Genomic DNA, 10,753 nt, shown 5'->3' on the forward strand with positions numbered 1-10,753 from the left:
ACCTTGTAGCACATGCATGGAAGGGAAGAAATGATCAAGACCACATTTGTATGCTTCTAAACACCTCAAAACATCTGAAAGGATAACTTAAATGGATTGGAGTAGCTCATACTCAAAATACCAAACTAATGGGACCAAAAGGACACAAACTTCATAACTAACATAGATCTATGCATAGCTTCATCAAGTTCAAAATTTTTTACCTCTAAATGATGCCAAATGGTGATGAGACTCTGGATCCAAAGTGTCCTACTCCTCCAAGAAGATCTTCTCTTATTCTTCTCTCCTTCAAGGTGACCAAAACACACACATATGGATGGAAATAGGGTAGGTTTGGGACGGGTTGTGATAATCCCGACCCCGTTCCCGAATATGAAAACTCATCCCATCCCCGAACCGATGCCCTACGGGTACCCGTTTACAAAACACTATCGGGTTTGCAGGTATCCCAACGGGATAGTGGAGATCCCCGTTTAACATTCAAATTAAGAATAAGTTTGCCGCAATGAGAATACAAAACCAATAGACTCAGTGATGCAAGCATAAATTCATATTCAGAATAATTTTGATAATGTATAAAACCATTAAGAGAGACGTACTTGGTGTGATGCATAAGTGGTTACTAGGGGAAAAAAGCAATAAAGACACTAACATTCATAAATCATAATATCACAATTACTCTAAGTACTATGAATAAAAAAAATGGACCACAAATAAAATAGGAAGCTATCTCAAGAAATTATCTTCAAATCATTCACAACAAAGAAGATAACTCAAGGAAATTAATATATATATATATATATATATATATATATATATATATATATATATATATATATATATAAAATCATATGAACGGTTTTAGGTATCAGGTTTCAGTTTCGGTTTCGGGTAATCGGGGCGGGTATTATGTTTATTATCCCCATAATCGAACCCGAATTTTTTTTTCTAAAAGCATACCAACTCCGATCTCAACCCTGATTAACCGACCCAAAACCAGACCCTAATATATTGTTTTTCGGTTTTCACTATCGGGTTCGGTTTCTTTTGCCATTCCTACACTGGCTACACACACACAAAGCTCAATAGTACTCAAAAGTGAATTAGGGTTTGTTTGGGGACGAAAGCAAGTTGGAAGTTGATGAAAGAATCTAGGTTGGGGACTTAAGGATGTTTAAATAGGGTAAAAATTCTAAAAATTAGGCCTTGGGAATCATGCACGTACGCCCTACATACGTGAGCTCGCCCCAAAATTACAAAAAATGCCAGTATGGGCCATTTTGTAAGCTTTCTCGTGCACAAGGGCCAAAATGCAATAATTCTTCATACGTAGGGTTAACATTGAAAATACTTCATCATCGGGATGTTACATAATGGCCAACGGCCCCACATCGCGACTACTATCTTGGTTGCGTCGCGATCACTAAGTGACAAAACAATCATAATTAGCCATGATGACTCGTGCTGCGACATCGCCAGCAGTCGCGTTGCGGCTCACGTTATTAAACCAACTTTTCATTAAGCTCATAAATGCTCAAGTCTAACACTCAAAACTTCATATTTGATTCTTCTGAAGGACTTAATGGATAAAGTTTCCAACTTTATCCATTCCCCACCCAACTAATGATCGAACTCAAACCTTAACTCCTTTATATGTCCAAAAGTGGTTTGAATTATTTGCATGACAACAAATGTGTTAAAATAAGCATTTAACACAACTTTTTATGGTCTTGAAATCATCCAAGACAAAGCATAAAGTTATAGAGTTCTCCAAACTCCAAGAACTTCAAAGGAAAACACCAAAAGGGACCAAAACCTCACTTTACACCTAAGTCTATGCATGTAAATGAGAAAAACAAGAAACTTTATGACTTAAAGAACATATAAAGTTTCTAGAAGGTGGAACTTCAACTACAAACTACTCCTTCAATATCCACATTCCACTTATCCTTTATAAAACACACAAAAGGCACAAGGTTCTTCACAGGCATAAGGAAAAGGCTAGGGTTTCGTTTTAGAGAGTTGGAGGTTGAGATAAGAACAAACCATAATCAATGCATTGCTTAAATATGGCTCAAATCCCGAGATATAGGGTTTTAAGCCCAACCATCATCGTGTCATGGACAATACCTAAATACATCGATACTTAATGACGTGACATGCATCACGATATTAAAAACACACGTCGCGTTCAACCAAAAACTCTAACACTCAAACATAGATAAAAATACTTGAAAACAATCATACCTGACAAAAATAGGCATTACATTAAATCATCTTGATAAACCCCACCCTATAAATAGGAGTGATGAAATCGGATCTAGGGGTAGATAATACCTCATTCGGCTTCCATTCTCTCCCCTTTTCTCTATATATTTCGATATGTTAAAGAACGTGTCACGTTCCACCATTCTACACGGTGCGTTGGAAGAATAGAAACCCTAATCATTTAGGGTTTAGTGATCAGAAGATCCAGAGTTACCAAGTGATTATATACTGTTATGCTTCTTGGGTGCGACTTGGATAGAAGAATCATGGTTTGGATTATATACATCCGCTCCACTAGCTAGAACAAGGAAAATAAAGACTATAAGGGTATGTGATATTGATCTTTCTTTTATGTTATGTTGCATTATGTTGTTTGAACATGTGATCCTTTCATGGGATATATGTTTTTGTTATTTTGATTGTATGTTTTCACTGCCTTTGCGGATCTTGTTTTGTATGCACATATTCCATCACTTAGACAACATTATTAAATTTTGAATTACTTCTTTTGTAGTTGAGTATGCATTTAGTATGATAAACATTGTAAAACAAAGTGTAACTGAAACCAAATGACATAGTTTCATTATATAAAAGTTATAGAAATGTAAGCAAATCATATACATATGCTTGGAAATAATTGTTTATTAATTATTGACGAGTTTATACTTGTGTTGTTTTAGTGTATCTATATATGGAAAAATAATGTGGAATTATTATGTTGTAGTGTATCTATATATGGAAAAATAACGTGGATTATAGTCTAAACACATATCTCATTAAACAACTTATATGTAGTATGTAAAAAGCGAAACATGTATGGATTTTTTTAATCCCATATATATGAGGTCAAACAAAATACATGTTATTGTTATCTAAAAATTACATAACAGTTGTGTTCTACAATACGAGCTGAAACCTGAAGGTTGTAGATTTTATTTATATACAAATGTTCGACAAAAATAACTGAAAACTTTTAAAACATATAAAATTATATAAAAAACTTGTCTAAAACATGTCATTTAAAAAAAAATTAAGTTAATTTATAAAATTACGATTTTTTTTTGTTAAATGCTATTTGAAATAATTATTGAATTTAAATAGCTTTGTTTTAACAGAAAAACTATAAGCTCTTACTACAAACGATTTTTTTTAAATGATAAAAACTAAAAGTTCTGAAAAATACGTTCCGAACATGTGAAAGATGAAACATATTGACAAAAAAACGGACTTTCAGGTATCTTAAGTAGTGAAATGCAATAAAAATGTTCATTGTTTTATTTGATAAACCAAAAAAGAGTATGCAAAATTTGACACGAGGTATAAATGGTAGGTTTAAACAGGAAATCCAAGAAAATTGAAAGGGGGAAAAGAGCCAAACGTTATCTCGTGTGTGTGTGTTTTTCTCCTTTTTATGATCTTCCTTTTGTTATTTTCCCTCCATATGGATATGGTTTTGGCGCGAACTTTCAGGTTATATCTTTTGGTTATTATTATATATTTAAAATAATTAGATCACTTAATAAATTAATTTATAGTGAAATTAAAGTGAGTGTTATTATATAGTATATACCCTCCAATCACATAAAAAATCAAAGACACATTTATCCATTGAATACACCAAATAATTAAAGATATATGCAGAACTCAACGACTACATCAATCATTTTGTTCTAGAAGTTCAATTATTGGTTTTTCATACCCCATATAAAAAATGATAATAATACCCTTTTTATGTATAATCTCACATATAACATAAATCTATGAAACAAAAATACAACTCATTTTTATTGAAAATAAAATTATATCCATACAAACTAAAGGTTGCATAGATCAATTGACCTATCATAACTTACATTTGTTAAAAAGTTGATTTTAAATACTAAAAGTATAATTTTTCTTGAGTCAAATCCGCGACTACAACTTTAAAATTCAAAAAAAAAAAAGTCTGCAACTTTATGTCTTCGATAATTAACACAAATATTACATATAAAATAATATACAAACTAAAACGTCTGACGTTTTCAAAAAAAAAAAAGGAAAAAAAAAGTCATTGGACATAGACTTCGTAAGAGAAAACCATTTAAAGAAACTAAACATAGAAATCAATAAAAAATCAAATAATTTGTCAATTACAAATAACCAAATTACATACAGACAAACAAGGACATAAAAGGAAATTGTTAAATATATAAACCAATAATCATTAATCATTGCTATAACAATAAACAAAAACAAATTGACTCAAGAGTTGAAGTAAGTGCTTCCAATTATAAGTCCAAATTTAAAAGAAGTCTTTGTTAGTTGAGCAGACTTAAGAGAGGCAAGCTATACGGATCGAACAACAGGAGATATATTGACTTATTAATTTTTTCATTGCTTCAAATTCAAAATAATATAAAAATGTTACTGGATCTTCAATCCAACCAATCAGATCCAATTTCGTTATAGGAAATGTACTAGAGATTCACCAAAACGACTGATGCACAATATTATTCAACATGTTATATGTCTTCCTTTCTCGTTTTTTGAGTGTTGAAAATTAATGTATTGCGAAAAGACGAAATGGTTCAAATCTGCGAGAAACGCCACATTGAAACATTTATTTTTAGAGAAAAATAGTGTTAAATGATCAACCCAACAAACAAAAGCTTTAGCAATAACAAAATACAAGACTTGAATATTTCATAAAATACCAATTAAAACGCCATAAAATATCGCAACATTACATCCCACAAAAATGTTAATACACGGTCTTATTATTCCCTTTGGAATTTACTTAACCCAAAGTCAAAAAAAGGTGATACGCAAAGTATATTAGAAAATGGATAAAAATATCATTTTAGATGGGTTATACTTTAGACAATATTGTTACAAAAAAGATTGTTAAAATAAACATTCAACCTTATTATAACCCATGGACCACTCTTGAAATTGATTCTTATTTGCATAAAATTGATTCTTTTTACTGGATAGTGATCTTGAAAACCTTGTAGAAAGAAAAAATTTGATAGGTTTTTGATTTGAATTATAAAAAAGGAATCAGATTTTATTCGGAAAAACAGATCAAAATATTGGATTTAACAAAAAAAGGATTAAGTTTTTTATTTGATTTATTAAAAAAGAACTAGATTTTAGTGGAAATAAATTCAAAATATTGGAAATTTGTTTTCTTAAAAATACCGCTATAAAAATGAAATCAACCAATTTTACTTTATAAATCGTCCCTGTTCAATAATTGGCTCGATAATATATATATATATATATATATATATATATATATATATATATATATATATATATATATATATATATCATCTGTGAGTTATAATTTTAATCCATTTGTGAGTAAATGGCTTGAGTTATTTTTCATCATGAGGCATTTGGTATATATAACTCATTTGATCCTTTCATCATAGATATTTTTCATCTTGCTATTTTAACTAGATCATAAAAAATAACTCAAACCATTTACTCACAAATGGATTAAAATTATAACTCACGGATGATATATATATATATATATATATATATATATATATATATATATATATATATATATATATATATATATATATATATATATATATATATATATATTCCCATTAACTACTTGACAGGAATGTGCATTGTGCTATTAGGTAATCACTCCATTTACTTGATAGCGGGCTTACAAATATACTAAAAAAGACCAACAATTCAACAAATAATTTACATCGTCAGTTCTTGACCCAAATTGCTTTATCTACTGGGGTCAATACCCAATAATATTGAAATAATAATAATGCATAATAAAAATGATATGTCATGTTACATTAATCAATTGATAAAAAGATTATACCCAACTTATGTATGGATTTTAGTTAGGCCTGGCAACCGTGTCGTGTTCACGTTGGCGTGTCGCGGGTTGGCGGGTCAAAATATGTCATTTAAATATACAGGTCACGAGTTGGCAGGTTTGGAACATAAACACATATATGACCCACCAACCCATTTATTTATACGGGTTTACAGGTTGGCAGGTTCGTGGGTCATATTTGGGTTCGTGGGTCCGAATTTTAGACATTTAAGTCTTAAACATCCAAATGAAAATTAAAATCATTCATAGAAACGTGTTACAGACTTAGCCTTATAGGTCACGACTTACGACCTTAGACCATCCACCACGAGTCAAAATGTCAAAACAGTCAAATGGTCTATGAATCAATGGTATATATTATATAATACTTATTAAATATTAATACTTGATACATAAATACATTTAAAATAAAATAATTTTTTTATTAAAAATATAAACGGGTTGGCGGGTCAACCCGTTTATTTTTTGAGAAACCCATATATGACCCGTTTAATAAACGGGTTGGTGGGTTAGCAGGTTGAAAAACTTAACCTAAACCCATTTATTTCGAGTCGTGTCGAGAATTGTCAGCCCTAATTTTAGTTTCTAAATAAACAAAAATAACATTTTAGTGAACATTACAAAGCTCTATCATAACAAAAGTTCTATGACATTGCTAGTGAACATTACAAAGCTCTATCATAACAAAGTTCTATGACAGTGACTCATAGTTGTAATTATTTCATGTAACAATGGTATGAATCCAATGTTGGAATCCTAAGTCGATGAGGACTTGGAGACCAAGCAATCTAATTTATGGAAAGTTTAGTTTATGGCAAGTTGGTCATAAGTTTCCTAGTCTAATACAAGTTGGTTTGTTAGGCTATATATACCTATCTATAATCGAGTTTATGATTATGAGAACAGATTGTAAAAACATTGGTTTTGAGTGATTTTCCAATTAATCAAAGAGATATTTTGGTTATTTGTTTTGCATTCTTGTTTTCAAAACTTTAATTGGTATCAGAGCTTAGGTTGAGAAGCTGTGAGATCGATTTGTACCTGTTGACGAGTCAGGTCAACATGACAGATACAGGGGGAGAAGGAGAAGCTCCGGTGAGAGTGAAGGAGGTTGGGACAACCTTAGTTTCGTGTCCGATGCTTACATCCACTAACTACACCGTGTGGGCAATGCATATGAAGGTTGTCTTACGCATCCACAAAGCCTGGACTGTGATTGATCCAGGAACCGATGTCAATGAAGAAAAGGACTGCCTTGCCATGGGTTTGCTATATCAAGCCCTACCAGAAAACCTCATAATGCAGATTGGAGATCAGGATTCGGCCAAGAAATTATGGGATGCGATTAGAGCACGTAATGTGGGCGCAGATAGAGTCAAAGAAGCGGGATTACAAACCTTGATGTCGGAATTCGATCGCCTGAAGATGCTCGAGTCAGAAACAATCGACAGCTTTGCCGGAAAGCTGTCCGGAATCGCGTCTACATCGTCGGCATTAGGAGAAATGATTGAGGAATCAAAATTGGTGAAGAAATTCCTCAAATCATTACCCAGAAACTTCATTCACATCGTTGCATCTCTTGAACAAGTACTAGATTTAAAATCGGTAGGGTTTGAAGACGTAGTGGGTCGATTGAAGGCATATGAAGAAAGAATAAGGGAAGTCGATGCTGGAGAAGGACAATCGAGGGTTCTATTTGCTGAAAAATCGACCGGAGATGGAGGTGAGTCGTCGTCTGGTGGTATAGGTGCGTTGAGGTTACAGAGTGGAGCGAAAGGAAAAGGGGCAGGAGGATCCGGTGGATATAGTCATAGCAATGGATCCGGATCGGGTGGTTCAAATGGGCCCAAATCAAATAAAAGCCTACAAGGAAATAAACACAATAACTCATCACAAGCCCAAGGAGGGGAGCCCAATTCTAATTGCAAAAATTGTAATTGTTGTTGTCACAAAAATCGGAAAAAAAGGGAAAAAGACCGATCTAAGGTAATTTGTTTTCGGTGTGACAAACCAGGTCATTTTGCTTCTGAATGTCCGGAACGACTCCAAAAATTACAAGACGGTGATTTTTCGGAACGTGACGACAGTGACGAATCCGTTTTTTAAATACAGATCGGGGTTGAAGAATTCTCTAAAAGGACTTAGAGATTCGGGGGTGATTGTTGGAATCCTAAGTCGATGAGGACTTGGAGACCAAGCAATCTAATTTATGGAAAGTTTAGTTTATGGCAAGTTGGTCATAAGTTTCCTAGTCTAATACAAGTTGGTTTGTTAGGCTATATATACCTATCTATAATCGAGTTTATGATTATGAGAACAGATTGTAAAAACATTGGTTTTGAGTGATTTTCCAATTAATCAAAGAGATATTTTGGTTATTTGTTTTGCATTCTTGTTTTCAAAACTTTATCCAAATCATAAATTTTATCTAACTTAAGAATTTAATGTATATTTGTTTCTTGGAATATTGATATAAACTTCATCAAATTTGCGGAATGTTTATTTCTTATAATTCAGATGGATTTTTTAGGAAACCAATATGATATGCATGAGGAATAAAATTTACCTAAACGCACCTTGAAGCTAAAAATATGTTGATTTATATCTCTCTGTGGGAAATTGTTTAATTTCATAATATAAATAATTAATCCAAATAAAAGATCGAGGAAAATTAGAGGCCCAATTGCATGATTGAAAAGATCATCAAAAAAAAATCGGTATACCTCTTAAAACTAGAGATGCATGATTGGCGGCTCCATACCGATCTCGTATCTTCAATCTTTTTAAGACCAGTCTTAGAATGATCCAATTCTTTTTTTCTAGACAAGTCCTTTGTGTCCGGTTTCACAGTCTTTGTGTGCCCCCTTTTCGGTTCGTTGTCGGGGATTGTGCGGACCAGTTGCAATATTTTGACCGTTGACCGTTGATTTTTGACAAATTTGATTTTTCTAAAACTTTTCTAAAATGTAGTTCATTTCCTTTTCAAGAGTCGTGATATGCCTTAATTCCAGTTCTAAACCAATTCTGATTCCAAATCCAAAACTTGTTCCAACTCCAAATCTGGTTCCAAACAATCCAAAGTGGTTCCATAACTTGATATATGGTTGTAAACGAACTGACCAAATGTTTGTTTATGTTTGTTTGTTCATATAACCAAACAAACAAACGAACACGAATGGATAAACAAACGATTTTCTTGTTCATGTCTGTTCGTTTAACAAATTATCTTGTTCGTGTTCGTTTGTTTATGTTTGTAAACATGCTAAACGAACATAAACGAACGGAGTAAACAAATACAATTGAACGTATATTAACATAAACAAATATATAATATAATAATGTAATAAAAACAATTGAACATAAATAAACTTAAACGAATGAACATAAATGAACAACATTAACGTACGTTCACAAACATAAATGAACGAACGAGACCATTGTTTTTTTTTTCGTTTGTTTAAATAAACGAACGAGAATTTGTATTCATTGCGTTCATTTATTAAATAAATGAACATAAACAAATTTTTTGTAGAACTGTTCGTTGAACGTTCACTTCATTTATAGCGTTAACTCGATGTATCCGGTTTCCTGATACCGATCAAGTTCCTGATTCTAGTAAAATGCCAATTTCAGTTGGATCATTTCAGTCGTGTTCGGTCCGTTTACACCTCTTACGTTGCCAAAAATGCCCAATACTATTTACAGGGGATTATAGATTATTACTATTTACAAAATAAATCTTTTAATTAAGAAAAAAAATTGTGTAATTAATTTGTAAAAAATTACAAATCCAACTAACACGCTGACTATACCCATCCTTACGTTATCATCATCAAAACTTTATGTAAATATCCCCTCTTTCTCTTTGGTCCGATTCTTTTTTTATCTTTGTTTCATCTTAGGTTTGCTCGAGGCTCTCTGATTCCCACCCCATCACTGATCACTCAGATCAAAGAAAGGTAATTTCATTTTTTATTTTCATGTTTTTAATCAGATTTTTTTTACCATTACTTCAAATTAACCCTATCTTGTATACAAGCCGTATAAGAAACACCAACTGGTAGCTCACTTCACAGTCGATTATATCAATTAGGGAAGGGTTTAAAAGGGTTAGATTTTTTTAAGTATTATTTTTATCTGGATTTTTTTTTGAAATCATTTATACATTTTTTGCGAATTTACTGGAATCTTGATTAGTTGACCATGGCTCGATTGATTTTCATTGCAAAGGTCCGAGCTTGCCGAGGACTTGTCTCTTGGGTTTGATTTCGTCTGCACATGTGATTACCGAATACCATTTATTAATCTTTAAGTTCGTTTGTGTTCTTGATTGACGATTGTTATCTGGTTGACTTAATAAAAATTTCCACGAAAGTTGCCGATTGCCATATCGTTATTCAGCTGCTCGTCTTTTTTACTTAAACTAGTTTAAGTAAATACTTAGATACTTTTTTTTATAGAAAAAGCTGAATAAATTGATAGTATAGGGACTATATTTGTCTTTTTCCTATTAATGCTACCTTTATATATAATAATCTAGGTATAATCTAGGAGACTAGGATTCCACATATCTAACTAACAGATAAGATTCTTTATTAATAATGATTCATGTTTGGTTTTTAGAGAACT

At 32.1% G+C, this 10,753-nt stretch overlaps 1 protein-coding gene across 1 annotated transcript; it reads left to right on the forward strand.

Moving 5' to 3' along the window:
- The first annotated feature begins 7,186 nt into the window (after positions 1 to 7,186).
- LOC145060245 (uncharacterized) lies at positions 7,187 to 8,230 on the forward strand. Its single transcript, XM_079007948.1, has one exon. It carries the CDS (start codon positions 7,187 to 7,189, stop codon positions 8,228 to 8,230), a length of 1,044 nt encoding a protein of 347 aa, XP_078864074.1.
- The last annotated feature ends 2,523 nt before the right edge of the window (positions 8,231 to 10,753 follow it).

This window comes from Lactuca serriola, chromosome 6, assembly GCF_051521515.1.
Source record: "Lactuca serriola cultivar US96UC23 chromosome 6, Lser_US96UC23_V15, whole genome shotgun sequence".
Lineage (NCBI taxonomy): Eukaryota > Viridiplantae > Streptophyta > Magnoliopsida > Asterales > Asteraceae > Lactuca > Lactuca serriola.